Here is a 22,984-nt window from a genome sequence, read left to right on the forward strand (position 1 = left end):
GGCTACGGCGGTGGCCTCAAATGCATTGCACCACGTGGGTTGAGATACGTAGCATCGTATAATATTTGAGTCGCACGTGGTGTTTATTTGAGGCCTTGAAAAGACCGGGGAAATTTTTCTGGTTTCTTGGTGATGGCGAATGCTCTTAGTGACGCCTGTAAATGACCGAACCGAAACATTGTATTGGCGTCGCAGAATTTCTGTTCATAGTGTTTATATATTGAATAGAGACGAACAGTCCTGAGCTACAAAACGTCAAGACGTGAATACAGGAAGGAGACACACAGTGGTCTACTAGCGGTTGAATTTCAGGCAAGAGCGATATTTTTTAAAGCCTTACCGTGTAGGAAATACATTATTTAAGGAGCGTTCGTTTAAATTTGTTTTTAAGGTTGCGGAGAGTGAATAACATATTGTTTGTTATTTGCCATCATCCTCTTCTGCAACATCACCATGCGCTACGGAGAGTGTCGGCAGGGGTTAACTGATGTTGGAGACGTAAGGCACACACCTTAACAGGTGCACGTAAAACGTCGTCCAGATGGCGCAGAGGTAGACCATCCTGCTGCGAGGAGGAGGGGAGATTTCGGGTTCGAGTACTGGTGAAGAATGCGTATACTTGGTATATTTTTTCCTAAGTTCGTGCGTGCACTCTTTGGCATATATCGCCATGGTAGCTAAACTTGTGCTGACATTCCCTGACAGACCAGTGGGTGGACAGGCTGACGGATGTACGAATTCCAGGGAGTAGTGGGTTCTGTCAAAAGGAATGATATGCTTTAAAATAGGAAACTTTCATATCCGCGTGTTAAAATTCGGTTGAATAAATGCAAGATTATTTTTTTAGGAGATATCTTATAACGGCCGGGGAACTCATGCACATTGCCATTCTGTGCTTTGGTATTAACGGCATCAAAAATTATTGTTAGAGTTTGACTCCTCCACATTAAATATATTGTTTTCATTTTCGGGAACACGTAGAGATATATAGCTACGGATGACGTCCAGTTGACCTGGAGTAGACTGCCTTACAGATGACGCATATATACTTACCTGACCTAGCACTATTAGGTCTGGCAGTTAATATATATATTTTTAAGTGATACTTTGCTATGCAATGACGCACCTTAAGTGTATCATGGGGGGAGGGGCCGGGGGTGGACACCAGATGGACGAGTACACATAAGGAAGGGAAGAAGCCCTGAGCTAAGATCGGACGCCGCGGGCTGAGTCCGAGGTGTACAACGGTCTCCTCTTGACGAAATACGCGGCCTTCGGGGCGTTAGAGCCTGGGTATGCCAGGACGCAACACAAGATGACAGCCAGCGCAGGGGGTGCCCTGAACACTTTTTCCACTGCACTGCTTCTCAGACTCTGCTACCCTGCGACCCACCAAGACCATGCAACATCACATCGTGACCCCCTACAAAACTACTGGCCATGGGAGCCATAACCTTTAGGTGCGCACCTGCTATAGTATATTTTGAATGTGAGAACGCACTCTCCTTCCCGTTCACATATTGAAAAAAAAGAAAAAGAAACACGATCTGTTTTTACCTAGAAGATGCTCATTTTTCAACGAGATATAGGAGTTTGTTGTTGATAATCATAATTAAATATGGTTAGTCATCTTGCACTCCTGTTTGATATGATCAATATAATCTTTAAATACGAGTTTTACTTTGTTTGTTTTCTACATTCTGTGCACCTACTGCTCTTAAAATTAATTTTTACGTATCTGTTGTTCGGCAAATCCTGTTTTTTTCTTTACTGATTATCGTTATTTAGACAGCTTGACAACAAATGCGAAAGTTCTTTTACCAAAGCTTTTACATATGAACCTCCGTAGCCATACTGGGCGGCGCCGAGGCTGCACAGGGCGGCCAGGACCACGAGGGCCACAAGGAGGTACTTGCAGGACATCATGTTGATTTTGCAATGAAGACCATTAGGAAATGTCAGGCGGGACCCTTAGAAAGGATGACAGTAATTGTATAAATAGAACTTTTAGGATCGCTTGACCTTTCAAACGACGCCCGATTCGACCAAGCCAAGCCCTAGTCGGTCCCAAAGAAATCACACAACACAGCAAGCTCCATCAAACCGTTGACTAATACACATTCCGTCGCCTAAGCCCCGTTCGTCCGGTCACAGCCACGGCTTGTAGACTCCCTCTTTGAAGACTACCCGAATGAAGGCCATTCGAATGAAGACCCTCTATATACTCCCGCCTGCTCTTTACTTAAGTAAACCGGCCGCCTCCTTTGTCTGCTGCGCCTTCTCTCTCCTAACGAGGGTATCATGCCAATTTAGGGCCACCGTTAGCCCCGAGGCGCACGACGCCGGCCTGAAGAGAAATCCCGGCTCAGTGCTGTGACGCGAACCTTAGCCGATGTTCGCCAGTAGTCAATCGCAGCCTGTATTCATGCGGGGTTCGAAAATTCCCAGGCTGACGGGAAGCGTCGGCTTGGGCTCTGGAGACGTTGGAGGAGTTAACAAGAATTCACATTGGCGGGGAACGTGAGCTTCGGAGCGGGACATGTGGAGGCAAAGCCAAAGGTTTGCTACAAACTGGAGAAGGGTATGCTACGAGTAGCTTTGTCCGCAGGCGATACAGTCGGTGGCATTTGTTCATCCGAAATATATATTGCACTTTCAACATCAGTTTTGTTTAAGTTCGCGGAGGCGCTCAGACGTTCTGAGTAAAAACTGCCTCGACAGAGTTGCGAATGATACAGCGCACCAGTGGAGACGGTGACCATCTTGACACACAACAATTAAAATGCTGAGTTTATTTTTGAACGCACGTTATTCTAGCACACTGTAGAATCGATTACTTGTCTTCTTATCTTATGTTGTAACATTCCGATTGTTTGTTCCACTCACGATCCGGCTAATCATAATAAAATCTCTGAATATGCACCCCTATTTAAGAACCCAAACCTTCTAAAACTCTAACTTTTGATATGGGATAAAAATACTGAACGAGAAAATTGAAAGTTAGGAATATAAAAGAAGTGGAGTGTACACTGATACTTCATTCGCTAAACGCTTAGTTGTCACTGTCCAAATATGCTGGTATAGATCGTCAACCAGGAAATGCAAAGCTAAAAAAAGGTCGGCGGCTCCGAGCTGACTGTGACACCAAGAAGCTTCAATCTCTTGCCTTTTGCTCTGGAGTACTGCTACAGGACAGTAACATGCAGCGATAATCAGCGAGCTCTATGTAGGAAGTCCATTGCGACGCCTCGCCAAAGCGGTCGCACTCAAGGCCACCTCGGTGTTCCCCACAAGGAACTGCTTGCCTAGCCGTCGTTGTCTTCGTCACTATAGACGCGACGTGCCCAGCGGGAGTTTCAGACTTGAGAAGTTATTTAGACGCCCGAGGCATACCGATAGGTCCCGGACTGCAGTAATGACCTCCACTGCATTGCCTCACGTTCGCTAAAAAAAAAAAAAAAAAAAAAAAGAATAACATTATTACCGTGTTGTATAAAGAGGGATACGCACGTGGCGTTACTTTTGAGGCATCGAAGACGCCGGGAAAATTCTTAAACTCCCTGATGACTGTAAATGTTATTTTTGTTTTCTTTTTTTTGTTGACGTTGGAAACAGAAGCGCTGTACTGACATCGAAGAAGTTGAGTGCTTTGCGACGAATCCCGGACAGAAGCTCACCGGACAAAAGCTCACCGGACAGAAGCTTACCGGACAAAAGCTCACCGGACAAAAGCTCACCCATTTTTTCACAGACCCGGACAAAAGCTCACCCATATTTTCACAGCCCCGGACAAAAGCTCACCACGAGAAAATTTCATGTTGGTCTTCACAGGAGTGCGGACAACTTAGGTGCATGCGTGCGACACAAAAAGGCAATAATAAATTAAATCTGACAGGCGCATGGTTTGTTGATTTTAGTAGAAACAAGTTTATTTATCGATTGGTTAGAAGCGAATGCAGTCCCCCACTAGCTCCAGCAGTCCCTCGCAAATATTTCTAAGACGATTCTGCAGGTGCAGAGTAATTTTTCGCACCCGCTTTATGGTGGGCTCACCTCTCCGGGCTTTTGTCAATGCCGTGGCAACGAGCGCCTGATTTTGCTGCAGGCATTCAATCAGCCTCAAGACGCTTGGATGGGCGTGGCCGACGAGCTTCTGGAACCCGGTACTCTATCTTTCGCAGGTGTTGCTGATCCGGTCTTTATCTTGAAGAGTGGTGTCGTACATATTCCACCGTACCGGGGAAAACTCCGGTCGCCGTCGGCGCAGAGTCAGGCGAAGGGAAGAATTCGCTCTGGGTGCGGCCGCAGATGAAACAGAAGCATGACGGTAGCGGCCGTTGAAATACGTGCAATCAAAATAGTCCAGCAGGTAGCCGATGTCACCGGTAGACTTTTCCCTGGTGGTTAGTTCTTGTGGAACAAGCTGTGGTGGAAGGAACCCAAGCCTATCTAAAATCCCGCACAATTTCTTGAATTGGTCATCTGTCTTGTACTTTTCCAAAAGGTCGAACTCCCGTTCTTTCAAAGCATTTTTAAAAAATCCTAAAAATGGTCCAATGTCCATTGCGTCCGCACTTTATTTCAGCCCGTGTTTTGCCCGGGTAGGAAAAAAAAAAATCGAGGTGAGCTTTTGCCCGGGTCTGTCAAAAAATGGGTGAGCTTTTGTCCGGGTCTGTCAAAAAACGGGTGAGTTTTTGTCCGGTGAGCTTTTGTCCGGTGAGCTTCTGTCCGGTGAGCATTTGTCCGGTGAGCTTTTGTCCGGTTACCCTTTGCGACTTCTGCGTCTTTCACGAGAAACAAAGGGTCCTATAGTGCGTAACGCACCAAAACACGGACACGGAAGCGAGACACACTGTGTGCTTCACTGACAGCTTAAAAGAACGCAGAACGTGGCGAGTTTTGAGAACCTTATTATCGGTTCTCATTCAATCCAATGCAATCCCATCCAATCCAACAATTCAATTAAAATCAACCCAATTCAATCAAATTCAATAATGCAATCAGTCGAATACAATCAATATCTGTCACATTTGATTTAATTTAATTCAATACTATCCAATCTAATCCCATCCCGAAGCAAGAAACGTGGCAATAACAAGCCTTTTCCTTTGTTTTTTAAGCTAATAATAACTTTGGTAGTGAAGTCTGTGTCTACTTCTTGCGTAAACGTTATAGGGCTTATTAATTGATGTCCAAACGTACCAATTAAAGCTAATCTCACATTAATAAACAATTGAAAAAAATAGAAAGATAGAAGTGTGGCAATAAGGAACCACTACTTATTGTCACACGTCTTTCTAATTATTTTGTCATTTTTATTGGTTCATATAATAGCCTCATTGGCTGTAGAACAGTAATACAATATCAATGACTGTCCCCGTCCCCGCGTGCCTTGAACTGTTAGTCTACCCATGTGTTATATTGCGCAACAACCCATTTGAACTATGGCCCATTTTTCTCTCATGTTTTAGCGAGCTGTATTGAGAAAGTTTAAATATTGATTCGTTTTAAGTAAAAAAAAAAATTTTTTTTTAGAAGTGAGAACAATTTTATTGTTACAAGTTAAGTCTCGTAAACTTTTTAGACATTCTTGGATATCGGGGAGAAATGATATTAAACAAGTGGCAACGTGGATATCGGAAAACTTTAGTTCCCAACCTAAAAAAAAAAAAAAAAAAAAAAAAAAACAGTATGACTTGTTTGAGGTTTCTGAACTAAAAAATAAATAAAAAATAAATGGCTGATTAGAAAACAACTAAACTTGCATTTTTGGTTTAGACTAAGCTTACACTTGCCTCGAGTTTCAAAACCATTTGCGATTGATAACGCGGCTAAGTATTGCTGGAATTTTTCGTATCTCTGATTAATATGCATCAAGAAACACGCATATTTATGTAGTATATGATCTGCTATGATATTCTTCTTGACTAAGTTTAGGGGCTAAAATGTTCGGATGATATTCTTCACTGAATAAAAAAAAAAGTGTTTTTTTTAGAACATTATTGAAAAATATGTGCTTTAGGCTCCATACAAAAAAACTTGCTTTTATTTGTGATAAATATGAAGTACGACACATCGATATATAAGCACCCGTAAAAAGTAAAAAAACAGAACAAAAAAAAAAACGATGAAAAATTGCTTTTTTAATGTCCCGTCTATTGTTCAGTAACCAACGAACGGAGGGTTCGGGGCGAAGATTGAAGTTTAAGTTCATTTAGTTCGATTCCCCCTCTCTTGTAATAAGTTATTTTTCTCTGGCTGTTAAGTGACAAAAATCAAAATATGTGTGCAACTTATTTTCACCTGAACACATTAATATATTAATAACAAAAAAAAACGAAAAAAAAAGAATAAAAAAAAAATAAACACATGAACGAAGTCTTTAGTTCCCAACTTTTACGCTTTTTGCTAAGTGGGGTATTAGTCGTCCGTCCACCATAATTTGACTGAGATAAGCGTTCCATACGTTCGCTGTCACAACAGACTTTTGTTCTCACGGAGTTCGAAAGTGTAAGCATTAGGAAACGTCAACACTATAAAAGAACTGAAGTTGTTGTCTTTTCTTTTGTACTTATTTAAATTCAATTCTACAGGGTGATGATTCAAGGAGAGGCCAGGCTCCTTAAATCGACCGCAAAATTTTTTTTCTTAACCTATCGCGCTACGACTTTGTGCAGCGTTTCCCACAGATGTTTTTTTTTTTTTTTTTTTTTTGTAAAATTTGCAAAGAGCAAACTTACCTAAGGAAAAAATAAAGAAAGAAAAAGGCTTAGCTCCTTTGGAAACGCAGCGACGCCACCGGTCTTCAAACAACACGGCGTCGTTTCGCACGCCACCTTTTGAAATCCCACTGATTGGGATCATTATAAAATAAGGCAATATTTTTTTTATTTCTTTTTTATTTCTTTTTTTTATATATTTCAGTAGACTGTTGAGGACACTATCACTTTGTCATTGCCGTCGAATGCTTGGCTCAAACGTAGAATCCACGATCAAAGACTCCGTAGCCTCCGTATCCTCCGTAGCGTCCGTAATCTCCATAGCCACCGTATCCACGGCCATAGCCTCCGTAGCTTCCGAATCCGTGGCCGTAACCTCTGTAGCCTCCGAAAATAGGGCCGTAGCTCCCGTAGCCTCCGAACCAAGGGTCATAGTCTCCGTAGCCTCCGAATCCACGCCCATAACCTCTGTAACCGCCGTATCCATAGCCGTAACCTCCGTAGCGTCCGAATCCACGGTCGTAGCCTCCGTTGCTGAACTCGGTGGCGACGAGGCTGCACAAGGCTGCTAGGATCACAAGAAGTACGAGGAGGGACTTGCAGGACACCATGTCGATTCTGTAATTAACATAAGGATACCGTTTTTTACATGACCAAACTTATTTAGTAGTAAACTTCGTGCTTTCTCGCAGTTTATTTAATTAGATTTCGAAACCTCAGCTATCAGTTTTCAGAGGCGGCCGAGCGTGTTTGTGAGTATGAGACATCACACATGGTTCCCATAGCGCGCTTTATGAATGTGATATAGAAAAAGAGCCGTGCCCTTCATTCTTTTTGTTTTTGTTTTCTCGTCTCTTTTTACTATACGCATGCATTTGCTGCTCGTCGTAAAAGCGAAGGATGCTACAGAACTCTTGCTATCATTTGCAAATTGGATGGTGCCCAGAAGGTTAAAAAAACGAAGCCTTACCTTGAAATGGCCAAGGGTATAGACAAACTTGGGCAGGTCTGGCAAATTCGAAAAGTTGACACCTGACTCACCTCTTTGACTTGCTGTAAGGCCATGTACAGTAGTGTACACAGCGCGTACGTGTTGCGCCTACGCGAGTCTATTTTTCCCATTGTTTGCGACACCGATGTCTCGGTTATTCGAGGCTAGAGCCAGTTTATCAATGTACAGCTGTGCAGTCATGGCTTGGCACCGGAGTGACAGCGAGCAGTCCATGTACCGATTCTATCAGGAATTCATGGCTTGGCACCGGAGTGACGGCGAGCAGTCCATGTACCGATTCTATCAGGAATTCTGAGCTGTAACTGTTCGTTCAGGGCTTTCGGACATTTGTGTCAACTTTCAGCCGATTATTGGGTGAGAATCCACTACCTAGCACTGACCAGGTTTAACCTTATTCGCCTGTCCCGGTTAAACGTGAAGAAGGTGATCCCATACAGAAGCCGCAGACGTTAAAAAAGTGCGAGTTTAGCGGGGGCTTGAGCGCCTCATCGCGCGTCAACGATGCCTTAACCCAAACTTTGAGCAAAATATTGGGTGTATATTGTTGGCAAGAAAAATACAGGAAAATCCGTTGGTGGCTTTTAGAGAATACGTGAGCATGATCCCTGGGAAGTGCCACACAAGTCGCCCTTTGGGAATTGCTAACGCTGACTCCTTCCCTTTTCTGTTTTGGCTTTCTCTTTTTCATCGTCTATTTTTTGCTTCCTCTTTTTTTTCTTGTTACGGGGTCAGTGTGTGGCGTTTCCCTAGGATCATGCTAACGGATTCCCCAAGAATCTACTAATGAATCTCCCTGTAATATTTTTCACCTTTTTTGTTCTCTGCCTGTCAGGGTGAGTCGATGCCCTTGGATATACGGTCATCCATCTCATTTGTGGGAAGAGCCACATCCATATCACTTGTTAGGGGAACCGCATCCATCGTTTTTACTACACAGAGACATCGCAGCCGACGCACCGTTACTACGGAAACCGAGAGCGAAGAAGAACCGGAGACGGCAGAGCGCAACTGAGCTAACACCATCTAGATAAGAAAGCCCAAGTATTGAAATTTCCCGTGTCACTAAAAAAAGGCCAGCGTAGGTCACAGATTGGCTACGAGTGCAGCGTCAGCGTTCGCTTGTAACTTGTGTCCAATCATTGTGAACACGTCTTTGTGCCGAGCCTTGATGCCGTAGTCGTGTCCAATCTGTGGTCTACGGTGGCCTTCTTTAGTGACGCAGGAGAATTCAGCACTTAGGCTTTCTTATCTAGGAGGTGTTAACTGAGCACGCCCGCATTGCTCCTCGCCCCCGGCGCGTCCTTCTTCCTGGCTCCGTGCCAGCTGTGGGCGTGGCTTTGACAAAAAACGAAAGGGCTCGTCTTGACGAAAACCAGGCGGTGTCTGTCAGTCTGTCAGCACAGGGGAAAGAGGGAGAGGTTGACGCGTCCTGACGACAGCGCTTCGCACCAGTGGGAACGTCACACGAGTCACCCTCTCCCCCTCCTTCTTCTTCCCTCCCCGGCACTGACAAACGAAGGACACCGCCGGGTTGTCGTCAAAACGAACGTTCTAATGCTAATGCATTGATAAAAATTAGATTGAATAAACCTTGAAAAAATATTAGCACCTGAAATCTCTTCCTGCTCTGCCATCGCCGCCAACATCCACCACTGACAGTGAACAACGGCCCGATCCAATTTCCGGCAATGAACATTACTATTATTCGAGCGCTTAATTCAACTTGTAATGAGTTTAGTTAAAACCAAACTATGGAAATGACGTGAAATATATGCTTTATAGCATATTGCTGTATACCGATGCAACTCGAAATTACCAAGGTGGCATAAAATTTCGAATATTAAGGGGTTATGTGCAATCAGCGTGCTGTTCTTACAACTTCAACGTCTGTAACTATGTTATGCCCAAGAATCCTAAAAGCACTAGAAATCTGCAAAGGGATGTTTTCTCTTGTGTTGCTACAGGAGTTTACCAAAAAGATTTGCTATAGAATATTGCCAGCTAAAATTAAGAAATAATCTCAACATATTTCTGTTGTGAGGTCGCAATCCGGATCTCTAAACGTTTTTATATTAACTATTCATGAACTGTGGATTATCAAACTTTTCTGAATTTTTATTACTGATGCCAACACACTTATGACAACAGTCGTGGTAGCGTGGTCTAAGTCACTCACCGCTTGTTCTGTCGCTTCGCTGCAGGTCTGTGATCAGCAATGGGAATAACGCCGGCTTTTATAAAGAGGCGTTTTACCCCGCTCTTTGTAGGCCCTTACGTTGGCAGGGAAAGTCCACTAAGGGGAGACGCGGGGATCGGTGTCGTCTGCGACCCCATTACACACTGGTGCACACTGGGGCACTTGCAAGAGGAGGTGATGTCGCTCTAGAAAAGAAGCAACAGGTCTGGCTGTCCAGAGAGTATCAGGGCTTTGGACGGGAAATCACCCCTGTACTCTCGCTGCAGGAAGGACTGCTGCTTGCGAGCAGCATGCATGTCCCGCAAGCAGCAGTCCTGTCACGTATAGTATGGGCTTAGGATTCATATTGGATAATAATCGTAAACCCATACTACACCTGAACAAGGACTAAACAAGAAGAAGAAGACGATACAATGTGTGAAGGGTGCCAGGAAGCGAAAATGCGCGCGCTGCTAAACATCTACAAACATTGGTGTTTTCATCTTTCATAACCTTTGGGTTATGAAAGATGTTTGGCGAACAACGTTTCGCAAAAATTTAGACGTACGTTTTAAACGTGTGCCTCCGCAATAATGCGCAAGAAAATAACCAAAAGTTTCACTCCACAGCACTCCAAAAGGGAAACAATTAGTTCGGCATGTGCAGTACTTCACTACAAGACACGTTTACTCAACGAACATCCCAAATAATCATCTCAAACCTATGCGGCATTTCGCGTCGCCTGCAACCCCCTCGACCGTATTCGATGTGAACTTCCTTATAACGGACGCCTTACGAATTGTGTGCCCACGAGCAGTGGTCATTCCCGCCACGAGAGGACGAAGGTAGTTCCCCGTCCGAAGCCTTGACACTCTCCGAACAGCCCTATTCGCTTGCCTCGTTTCTAGAACGATACCACCCCTTACAACATGTGTGAAGGGACAGCGTTAACGTCTAAGGAACAATGGCAGGGTGCACCAGCGGCCCCAAGTATCTTACGTAATGAGGTCAGCAAAGACGCTGATCCCCGCGTGTCCCTTTAGTGGGTTTTCCCTGTTTATCGTAAGACCCCGCAGACCGCGTGGTAAAACGACTCTTTATAAAAGCGCGGCGTTATCTGTTGACAGCCACAGTGCTTCAGCGAGCCCACAGTAGAACCGGTGAGTACCTTATATCACGCTACCACGACTGTTGTCACAAGTGTGTTGGCAACGGTAATACAGGTTTAGAAATGTTTGACAATCTAGAGTTTCTAGTTGATTAATTTCATTGCTATATCAACAAGTTTAGAAATCTCGTTTAGCTGGTACTTTTTAACAACAGTTCTTGTCAGTAGAATCCTCTAGCACCGTGTCCTGTGCTGATTCCGGCTGCATTAAGAAATTTTTGTCAAGCCCTAGTGGCAAGCGTTCAAGTTGTAAGGACAGCGTGGTGATGGCACGAAAGCTTTTTTTAATTCAAAATTGAATGCGTTCATGATATTTTTTAGTTGCCCCCGGCCGGTATGCGTTATTATAAAATATAACCCACGCACCATCTTTCTATGGTTTCGTTTTTTCCTAATTTTGTCATCGGTTGTTTTAACTAATCTAATATAGATTTTTTACCGAGGCAATAAATAAAAAAAGTGCACCAGTGTTTAACCTTTTAGATTGTTCCAAATCTCTCATATTTGTTCATAGTCCGGCCATTTCAAGGTGAGACTGTATTTTATGAACAAGTGGGCACCATAAATTTTACAAATGAGAACAACGGTTCCATAGCACAATACGCGTTAATAATGCGCAGCAGAGGCTTGTATATAATCAAAGAAAAAATGAAACAAAAAAGTACAAGTCTTCTTTCTTGTGGCACGCTGAATAAGTGCGCTCATGTCACACATGATGCCCATGTGTGACATGTCATAAACTGAAAAAACGAGGGGCCAGATGAAGAAATACACAGACACAGCGCTGTGTCTGTTTATTTCTTCATCTGGTTCCTCGTCTTTTGCGCTGTTTTAATTCCCAAATATGGTCATACCAACTAAAGTCTCTGGATCGTGGGAAAGTAGCGCCATTGCCTTCCCAACCTGCTAGCCGCACACAAACAGATACTAACATAAAGACGACCAAAACCTCGCAAGGCGATTGGCCAATCTGTCTACGTTCCCATGAGAATCGCCATCTCGGTCCATTCAAATCTTCGAAGCTTCCTGAAGGTCGTCCTAAATTAGTCGCGCCAAGATCACCATGAAGCATCATCAGCGTTCCTTGCCAATATAAGCGTCTTTGGCACTGTGTATCAGTGTTGCGGAGTTGCCACTCCGGAGTTGGAATGATTCCGGAATCATTCCGCATTTCGCGACCCCGGAATGGAATGGGAATGGAATGGCGGCAACGTTCAGGGGAATGGAATGGGAATGGAGTTAGGTGCCTTTTGCCCGGAATGGAATGGGAATGAAAAAGAACACGGTTCTTCTTTTTTTAATTTTATTATTATTTTTTTTGTGTGTGTTTACGGTCAGCTAAACTGAGCCAGTCAGCGAGTCAGTTGCTCAGAAATAAAATGAGGGGGAGACTTGTACGAAAAAAATGCAATATAAAAAACAAGCGTGAAATCAAAGAGCAAAGGAGAAAGGGGGGTAACGTGGCGCCTTTCACGGACGCGCAGGCGTCGGGCTTCGATGGCGTTACACGAGAGCGAAACAAGAAACCAAGCATCAAGCAAAATAAAAGGGAGTGGCAAAGAAGGAAACCGCCATGCACAGCTCCACATCGTGCTTCTTGTCATGTTTTTTTTTTTTGTGGGGGGGGGGGGGGGGGGCGGTTTGTAGAATGCACGCGCGCGCACAGACTGAGATCTGGGAGCGGAAGCGACTCATAACTCGCAGAGCTCTGATAACTCGTTTACACGGGCGCCGCCGAAAGATGATCACGTATTGTTTTCTTTTAGCTCGAGGAGCGTTGTTTAGCAGGCAGCCAACCCTGCTGCCTTCCACGTTCATTCGTGCGCACTTCTTTGAAGTGCGAAATGTGGGTTTGCTTCGGCATTAAAATCAAAGCCAGATTCACTTCCCTCTTCTCCTCTTGCACTTTGCTCCGAGGCTTGTTTTTTTTGATACTGCATTTGTAAAGTCCGCCTTTTACTTGGTCTTTGTTCCGATGCTTATTTTCTGTGTTACATGTTTTAGTGGGTTGGGGTTACAAGCAAGCTAGCGAATTCCCGCTCATTTCCTTTGACTTTAGTCTCTGCATACTTCGTTTCACCTTGCGATGGACTGGTGCGGACGGTATACGAGCCGCACTAGGCAATCCAGCACCGTGAGCGGGACTGCAGGGTCACGCGACACTCAGAAGGCACTGGATTAGTTTCGATGACTCTCGTGCTGCCTGTTGAGGTCCATCGTAAGGTGAAGTAGACTATTGTCACCGCTCTTGGTTTGACCAAACTGACTAGACCTGCAGAAAGACCGTCCCGCACCAGACGAGGCGCGATCGTTGCTGTGAGGGCAACTGAGAAAGAAAGCTAAGTGATAGCTGTCACTGAGGTTTTGGCTTCCGCGCGTCACGGCTGTCCGGTCTGCATTCGTGGTCCTTGGCCTGGACCCTGTTTGAGGCGTAGAGAAGTCAGTTGGACGGTGTTGTTCAGGAAACACGGGCAATGTCAATTCGAACGGTGCGGTATTACCGCGTTAATTGTATCTTGATGTGAAGAGCTTTGTCAACGCTGACTGCCCGAACCGTTGCTACGACGCAAACAACCGACACCGAGGTAGAAGAATGAATCGGTTGGTACCGTCTGCTGCCTAAAACCGACACTCGAACAGCGCGAAGAGGAACATCACAATTCGTACGAGAAGACAAGATAAATACAGATCGAGTCATGGCATCGTGTAAGACATTTTTCGACGTCGCGAAGAAAATGAACAAGCTGCACGCTGAAAGTTATGCGATGAAACTATATACGGTGCAGTCGGCGTATATCATCGAACACTATTCGCTTTCTGAAGAGGAAACACGAGAATAAGTATGCGAAGGGTGGAAAAGGGCAGGCGACCCAGCCAAAAATTGAATTGAATATGATAAGAAATATCGAGGTTCGCAAAGCAAGCGTGAACTTATGCGTTTTAAAACAGGTTTCGTGACATGGTCTATCTCTATACGGTCCCCCGTGCTGCGCCGCAGAGGTTGCGTTTTGACAGAGGATGTGTTCTTGCCGCTGTGCATGGAGTCACTTCCAGCAGTGTAGTAGCCGTGTTGCTGTATTTGAAGAATACAGTAATATAACTGATTCCTGCGCCAAGCACGGACTGGATATTTTTATGGTCTTATCAAACTAACACGCTGGCCGCGTATGTCCTAAAAGTCAAATGCAAAAAAGTAAAAAAAAAAAAAAAAATGAGTGGATTTAAGTTTTGCTGTTTGTTGCGAGCCACGTGGTCGCGAGACCGATGTCTCAAACAAGCATGGACATATCAAAGGGCTTTCTCGATGTTTGTAGTACATTGTAAATAAACGCTTTGTGCCACCAGCGGTCCGCTTAGTAAAATCAGTGCTTTTTTGAGGAATTTAGCAGTTTTTTTTTTTGGAATTGTCTCTGCATTTGATAATGTCAGCTTTCTGCTGCTTTTGCCGGCAACACAATGTAGCTGTCAAGTGCCACTTTTTACGTTTAGGAATTAAAGGAATGAAATGGAACGATTCAGCCATTCCAGGAGTATGAATGGGCCCAGTGTCTCCATTCCTAGGAATTGAAAGGAATTGAATTATCGAAAACTCTAATTCCCCGGAATGGAATTGGAATGAAATGGGGGTGCCCATTCCGCAACACTGCTGTGTATGCAATCAACTTATCAATCATGGCCATCTCCACGGATCTCTTACAATTATGGTGTTCTTCTTGAGTATTTTAAAACAGTAAACTTATTTTTCAGTGCCTCCAAACACCGACCCAGCATGTGATGGTGGTACGAAGATGTACGCTTGTTTCGCCGGTGCATGGATAGCGAAATATCGGTATACAAGATACAAGAAACGTCTCCATAAAGCTACCCGTCACCAGCGAATTTAGATCGGCTCACCAAGAACGGAGGGGTCAAGGAGAAATTGCTCATTTCACGGACCAAGATGGCGATCATACGAGGAGCTTGGCGCTACTTTCCCAGGATCCAGTGACTTTAATACCAACTAGTCCGAGCCTTAACTTTAGCAGATTTTTGCATTTAAATACTAGATTGCGTACAAGGATTGTTATACTAAAGCAATTCGGTAATGTCAAAAACTTTATTCAAGTCTTTGTTACAGAATCAACATGATGTCCTGCAAGTCCATCCTCATGTCCCTTGTGGTCCTGGCAGCCCTGTATAATCTCGCTGCCGCCCAGTTCGGCCACGGAGGCTACGGCCGCGGCTACGGAGGCTACGGAGGCTACGGAGGCTACGGAGGCTACGGACGCTACGGAGGCTACGGAAGCTATGGAGGATACGGCCGTGGATACGGAGGCTACGGAGGCTATGGCCCCGTATTTGGCGGGTACGGAGGTTATGGCCGTGGATCCGGCGGCTACGGAGGCTACGGCCGTGGATTCGGAGGCTACGGAGGTTATGGCCGTGGATACGGAGCCTCCAATCGTGTTTTCTTTGGTTGAGCCAAGATTTCGACGACGTTGACAAAATGCATGTGTCCATACCCCAGTACGCGGTCAAACACGGACAGAGTACGAGTTGCTGAGCAATAAAAATAAATAAATAAATTATTATGCAGTTTGAACGTTCCGAAGTTGTGTGATTTGGATGGCTGGCATTTCGCTTGCAATGTGTTGTTAGTAATGTGCTTTACGATGCCCGCACTTCAGATTAAACATACGCAATATTGAAATCAATAGGGTAGATAAGAAATGGCTGCACCCTTAGTTTCTTCAGATTTGACTGTTTCAAAAGCTTTACTTATAGAAGTAAGTGCGTGAAAAAGCAGTTATGCTAACGAACGGGTACTCTTTATTTAAAATTTCTGTGGTCTTACGACCGAGGTCCTCTGTGCACTCCTTGCTGAAGATAAATAGAAGATGCTGGTCACCGCTATACTGTCCCGAATGACAGATCATGAGGCGACGAAGGAAAAGAAACTAAACGTTTAATTTGGCGAATTTGTGCGGAAAACAAAAATACACAGAGGTAGCGTCGCAGGCGTCGCAGGCCGGTGGAGTAGCACGATCGAGCGCGATAGCGAGACTGACGCCGGACGCGGCGCAGGCGATAGACCCCTTAGCAACGCCGCTCTCGCCGGATCGGCAGCTCGTGGAGATAAACGCTGCCGCCGTCACGCATAGCAACGCGCGGAAACTTCGATTGTGGATTCAAACGGCGCATGTATCACCGGGGAGCATGTTAAACCACCCCCGCCTGCGTTAACGCCGCTTCGCGGCGACAGTCTGCGGCAGTTTATTTCAGAACTATTAACCCACTTGCCCACCCGCACAAGCAGCTTCGCGGCATCCAGCAGGCAACCAATCCCCGTTGTCCACCATCGAACCTCCGTAAAGGAAGTCCCATACCATTTAGTTCAGTGATATTTCGTCGACAACATTCGTTTTTTTCTTTTTAATGTTAATCGTGAAAAAGAAATTTCGTAAATATCATCAAATGCCCTGACAAAAAGCTAAACGTTCGAGAAAGAAAAAGAAAATGAGCAAGCCCACATTGCGGATCCAACTAGGGTCCCGCTACGTACGAGGCAGACACCGCTTAGGAAACTCGTTGTAACCGTTGCTTATGTTGACAGCGGCAGCGTCCATCTCCACGAGCCAGCCAATCCGGTGTGAGCGCCGTTGCTAGGGGGTGTATCGCCTGCGCCCTAACAATATGCACTCCGCATCGCCACTCGGAGCATCCTTTGTACCCGCGTGGGTGTCTGGAACATTCGGCGTAGAATGTTCGGCGCGTAGAACATTCGTAACTCGATCAGAAGACAATGTTCTCGAACTTACGAAAACGTCAAGTTGAAAAAATAAATGAAAGAGGAGTCCGCTCCCTGGAATGGAACCTGAAGCCCCCGTGCGATAGCGAAGCGCGGTAACCATTCGGCCACGCGCGCGCTCGCTCGGCGACGTGCGGCGTGCCGTTAAAACTCTAAAAAAAGCTCAATACTAAAAACAAAAAAAAAGCTTGAATGAAAAAAAAATTACGGAATTGTTCAAATGTCTCGCTGGCCTGTGTTAATAATTGTGAAAAGTATGTTACCACAAAGTCCACCGATACACTTCATTTGCAACCTTGTGGCCTGAGACGGTGTTAGCAAACCAATAATTTGTATGCGATTTTAACTAACCACGATAGTATATCTGCTGATCAGCGTGTCACGAGTTCTACGAGCTCCGGATTAACATTTGACTTGGGCACTGTCAGATCACTGAAAGAATTCGCTAATTCACCCCCCTCAACACACACACACACACACCGTGGAAAAAGCAGTGTTGAGATGTACTTTAGGTATGTTGTAGTTGAAGTGCTACTTCAAGTGGGTTTTAAAAAGTTGTAATTTACCCGAAGTATAATCTCTGAGTACGTACTTGTGCGCGTACTTTATTTAGAGTACTTTTTTCTGGTATTTCTGTAGGAAAGCACAACCCCTAACTTCAAAGTACATTCTCCAAATTTGGTCGCGCTAATTTTGTATCACAAAATTATGCTTTGTCAACTTTGAAGCTATACTTCAAAGTTAGCATCTCCGAGCGAAGAAATGAATTTTTCAAGGCGGTCACAGATAAGTGCCTCATAAGTTTATTGTGCTAAGTAGTTCGCCAGCGAGAGTAAAACCATCACTTTGTGGCCATTTGGCTTTACCGAATATTCACCGCCATTTCCGAATATCACCGATGCGACCCCGATTACCCTCGGGGCAATCCATACCAGTGAAAAGAAGAGGAAAGAAACAGTATAGAAAAATGTAAGGGCATTATGGTAGATCGTGTTAAAAAGTACTTGCACTTTGCTCTGAAAGTATATTGTATGTATAGTACTATACTTGAAGTACATTGTGCATAGCCTCGCTCACTTGCTGTTTCACGCCGCGATAAGACGCTGGTCTACCGGCCGGATAATGTTCGCGCGATATTTCAAAAAAAAAATATCTATATATATGGAGGCTGTACATAACATTTTACTTACTTTGCACTTCACTTAAAGTACCTTATATATATATATATATCAGGGTGTCGAACCGGAACCGAACCGGTATTTTTTCGGGAACTGAAGCCGAACCCGAACCGTTATATTGTTATCGCGATGAGCCCGAACCGGAACTGAACCGGAAAAAAAATAACGGTTACCGGCTCATGTCAAAACGGTTCGGCCATGCGCTGTTGACAATGAATGTGCTATCAATGCCATTTGTTTTTTAAGTGCCGTCAACTGACACACACCTCGCTTACACTCTTAGAAAAAAGGGGGACCAAAAGGAGGTAACAGACCACCTTTACCACCCTCCTCCCGGCCAGGGGGGAAGCGCTCCGCTTGTTGCCTCCTCAGGCGCAGCGGACACTATTCGCGACTCCAGCGACCTATAGGGGGCGCCACCACCAAACAAACATGGCGGCTGAGTCCAGGTCGTGGCGGCTCGGCCGGGCCGCCTGAATGGGTGGCGCGTTCAATTTAACAGATTTTCTTTTGTTTAGTGCCCAATTTTATAGGTATTTGAACTGAGACGGTGAAGTGTAGCCGGTGCAGATAAACTTGCAAAGCATAGTTTTGTTTTGCCGGTGTTTTTTTGTTCTTTTCGTGTCAAACTTTCGTTTCGGAGATTTCGTTCAAAACCGAAACTATCGGCTCCGGAGAGACGGTAATATACTAATCAGTTTTGATCATCTAAGGAAAGCGGCGATGACTATAGAATTGTTCCACAGATAGTAACTTTTCAGCTAACTCGCATGCCTCGACCATGCGACTTATCTGTCCGCGGAATCGAGCTTTTGTGCGTATCCGCGTTTACGAAACAGCTCCAGTCGTCTGCTCGGCCATCAACACAGGCTGCAGGAAAATTACGAAAATTAAGCAACCGCTTTTTGAGCCAAGGACCATGTTGACCCGCCGGCGCCCCACTAAGCAGCTGATACTTGTATTTCAATTCAGGTTTTAGTAGCAATCGAGAAGTCATTTTGACGAGCGGGTTATGTATTATATTACGTACTATGGTCCCACTAAAGCGATATTAGTATATCCTTCGGGTTGAAATATGAGCTTAGTTGACTAGCTATTAGGTGAGCTGCTGAATAAAAGTATATTTGACAGACGAAGACATACTACTTAAATTTAGCCAAATGGTTCTATAGCCTGCAACACGGAGACAAACTGAAGAGAGTCTTCATTGAAGATCCACGCAGAACCTCTCTGCATTGAACTTTGCTTCGAATCCTGAACGGAGAAAATTAGTATTTTTTTGTGGCGGTCAACCTGATCAATGTAGACGTATATTACTGCTGGCTTCGACGTCCTGGTAATATAAATATTGGAAGCGCGATAGGTCAAAATGCCGTGGCAGCATCTAACGTTGCGAGACTTGTCTCCCATCTTTTGAAAACAGATAATTTCCCTCATTCATCATTTGCAGCGAGCAAGTTTTCCTGAATCAAGTAATTGCGAAATCAGCCCAACTCCTTCAGTGTGGTCCAAAGGCTTTTTCGGCGAAAAGCAGCCAAGATGAATAGCCAACGCTCCGACCGGCGTGGGTGGCTCAAACTTTAAGCTAACCGAACACAACCAAACTCAAGAAAAGCAGCTATCGACCCTTCCCATTCACTTGACTGCAACATTGATGTTCCCTCCAGTATCAGTTACCAAGCAGTCGTCACTTTGAATGTGATTCGAGACAGACAAGAAATCAAAAAGGTTTTTCCATGATTCCTCCCCATCCAAGAAATCGAAAGCACGCGACCGTGTGCTGTGGAGTAAACGGGCTTTCAAACACGTAATAGAAGAAAACAATTTACTGAGGCTTCATCACACTAATGATCACTCAGGCAAACTTAAGAAATATTCGAACCTTCGTCAAATTACATTGTTCGCCACCGCGCCGACAACACGTCTCCGCGAAAGCCACCAGAGACGCGGAGGGGCGCGGAGCGACCTGGACCGGCTGGTTCCCGGTTTTCCCGCTTGGCGGCGTCCGTTTTGCTGGAGTCGCGAATAGGAATGCGGTGCTACAAGGTGAAGCTCGCCTCGAAGGGGCACCAAAGAGGTAAATATTACCTCCCACACTGTAAAAAAAAAGGGTGTCATGGGGTACACCCATAGGGGGTGTAAGTGCTTGTCAGATATACTACACCCTTTGGGGGAATACAAGTGCACCCCAAATATGGGAGTACGTGTACACCCGTTGGTGTGGTGAACATGTACACCTTTTCCTACAGAAATCTCACTTGAAGGGAACACAGGTGCACCGCATTCGATGGTGTACGGCTACACCTCTTTCTACACCCGCTTCACTCAAAGGGAACACAGATGCACCCCATTTGATGGTGTACCATTGCACCTCTTCATACACCCGCTTCACTCAAAGGGAACACAGACGCACCCCGCTCAATAGCGTACCATCACTCCCCTTTCTACACCTACTGCTCTCAAAGGGAACACAGGGGCACCCCGTTTAACAGTGTACTGTTACACCTCTTTCTACACTCGCTGAATTCGAAGAAAACACAGATGCACCCGATTCAAAGGTGCATGGTTACACCACTTTATGCACCCGTTTCATAACTTCATAAACCTATTTAAGACATCGAGGAAAACAGTAAAAAATGTATGCGCTCCGGTGATTGCAAAAAGGCAGGTAAACGGACACACGGTATTGTTTTCAAATCTCATAGAAGTTTATTAAACAGCCTATTCCGTAAACAAGTACAAACTTGCAAGCAATCCGTGATATCTGAAGACGTAAAAAGAAGCTTTTACACAACTGAAAAGATAACTAAGCAAACAAGAACCGGGGGTGAGTCTTAGGTAGTGTCCATTCTGCCAGCAGCCCGTAGATTTATTTCCGCAAATATCCACTGGCAGTCGCCGTTAATTCATCGAAAGACGTTTCATCGACAGCTCAGATTAGCTTTTCTATTTTAGCTTCTCTCTTTTCTTTTCTTGTAATGAGCCGCCCCAGAATGTATCCGCGAAGTGACGTGTATGGGTAGGACAGGTGGGCTAACATTTTTGTAATGAGCCGCCGCAGACTGTCGCCACGAAGCGGCGCGAACGGGTCGGCTGGGTCGGTGAGCACGCGCCTCAGAGACGCACGCGCGACAAAATCTCCCTACAGCGTGCATTTTGCGTAACGAGTGACGATGAAACGTTAGTGCCCATGAAACGTGTCTACAAAACGTGTATCGACAAAAACGTGTTTTCACAAAACGCCAGGAGAATAAGAAAGTCAGTATTCCACCTGCAGTTGTCACATGATTGTATACAGCTAATGGCAGGCGACTGCCGATAGAATTTCGGGGAAATTATTCTCCCGGCTGATAGAAAATAGACACTGCCTAATTCTAGAGGCAATTCGGAACGGAACGGTCAGTTGTTGCAAAGGAGTAGGTTGCAGTGCACTTACGATGAAAATACCGGACTTGAAATATGTAATCCGATATATATGTCGACACGGGCACTGCAGAACCACACAAACACAAAAACGAAAAGAAAGGGGCCCGTGAAGATTCAACACGATGTGGCCGAAGCAGTAATTTGCCGAACCGAACACTAAACACATCACATAACTTCCTTGGGCTTTTTTGAAGAAATCCCCTGTTGCCGATACACGCGTAGGACTTTTCAAACACTGGAAATCTTGGTACACTCGAATACGTTGTCGCGGGCGAAATCTACGGCAGCCCCGCTGGTCGCAGCACAGCACACAAGCAACTATAGGCCGGGAAGCAGACATTCCGAGGTCAAAAAAAGCTACTACGTCATCCGTGAAACCTTTACCACATGATCACGCTCCTGCCGTATCCGCGCTCAGACAGAGGAGTCGAGGGATAAAAAAAGCCTTCGGTTCATTGGTCCGGCAACTGCGCGCCTTCTTCCATGCTTTGAACTTAGGGAGAGAAAGAAAAAGAAATGAGTATGAAAATTGCAGCTCCTTCAAGGCCAAAAGGGGCCACCCTCGCAAAGGCTCATCTTCAGGGGCAACCCAACAATGAAAGGATTTGTCGCTTATATCCTCTTAAAAGTTCAACCCAAAGTTAATAGTGCAGTGGATGCTATCCGTGGCCTTGGCCTTCAGGCTGGTGCCGTGCTCCCTGCCTTATCTCCAGCTTGGAGACTGTAGTCAAGTGATCCTACCCGGAGACCCGATTGGCCTAAAACAAGCATAGCGTCCACTCTACCGTCAATACCGAGGGAACACGATAGCTCCATACTTCCTAAGAAACTGCCCATCCCAAAGAGTGACCCCCATGGGGGAATCCAAGCACAAGCTGATCGGGGCGCGTGGTCAGCGTGGCGGTGCATTGGTACACCTAGATGTTTTGAAGGGAGAGGGGGATGCTCATTGTCGGTGTACAAAGCACACTGGCTGGGCAACGGAGGGTGCGTCTTTCAGGAAAAGGGTGCATGACCGCCTGATGCACCCGACTACACCCTTTTTTTCTTAGAGTGCAGAGGGTGCACGTGTTCGAACACTGCCAAAGCCTGGCGCCGCGATTGGCTGTGGAAAGGCGCAAACCAGTTCGCTAATTGGTCTCCTCGTATGACACGTCATTCTTCGCGCTTGCGTGGGAGAGCTCTCGCCCGACCGACCGGGAGCGTCGGCGCCGCTCCCGGTCATAACGGCATAACGGTCTTTCTTCTCGAACGTTCGACGGAGGCGTCCCTGCGCAGGAACGTTCCTTATTGTTCTGTTCGGCTCAGTTTCTTCTTACGAGGTCACTGAGAGCACTGCATTGACTTCAGTCGAAGATCCAAGTCGTGTGCACCGTATGCAGCTAAGGAAATATTCTGCGCGGGCGGCAGTTGGCGTCGGATATGACCGCCCGGGAAGGCGACCTCCGTCTTCCTTAGACAAAGGCTTGGCGGACATGTTGGCACGTTTGAGGGCGTCGAGCGTTCGATAAAATTAG

General features: G+C 45.5%; 2 protein-coding genes across 2 annotated transcripts; one reads left to right on the plus strand and one right to left on the minus strand.

Moving 5' to 3' along the window:
* Positions 1-6,871: 6,871 nt before the first annotated feature.
* On the minus strand, positions 6,872-10,002 carry LOC8038179 (neuropeptide-like protein 31). Its single transcript, XM_002399948.4, has 2 exons — positions 9,908-10,002; positions 6,872-7,337 (listed from the first exon to the last, which is right to left on the minus strand). The coding sequence occupies exon 2, from the start codon at positions 7,328-7,330 to the stop codon at positions 6,974-6,976; it is 357 nt and encodes a 118-aa protein (XP_002399992.2). The 5' UTR covers positions 7,331-7,337; positions 9,908-10,002; the 3' UTR covers positions 6,872-6,973.
* A 5,197-nt stretch (positions 10,003-15,199) lies between these two features.
* Positions 15,200-15,535, plus strand: LOC115325975 (neuropeptide-like protein 31). The gene has a single exon (XM_029986705.3). It carries the CDS (start codon positions 15,200-15,202, stop codon positions 15,533-15,535), a length of 336 nt encoding a protein of 111 aa, XP_029842565.3.
* The last annotated feature ends 7,449 nt before the right edge of the window (positions 15,536-22,984 follow it).

The sequence above is a fragment of the Ixodes scapularis genome, unplaced genomic scaffold (assembly GCF_016920785.2).
Source record: "Ixodes scapularis isolate PalLabHiFi unplaced genomic scaffold, ASM1692078v2 PGA_scaffold7__128_contigs__length_106722199, whole genome shotgun sequence".
NCBI classification, from domain to species: Eukaryota; Metazoa; Arthropoda; class Arachnida; order Ixodida; family Ixodidae; genus Ixodes; species Ixodes scapularis.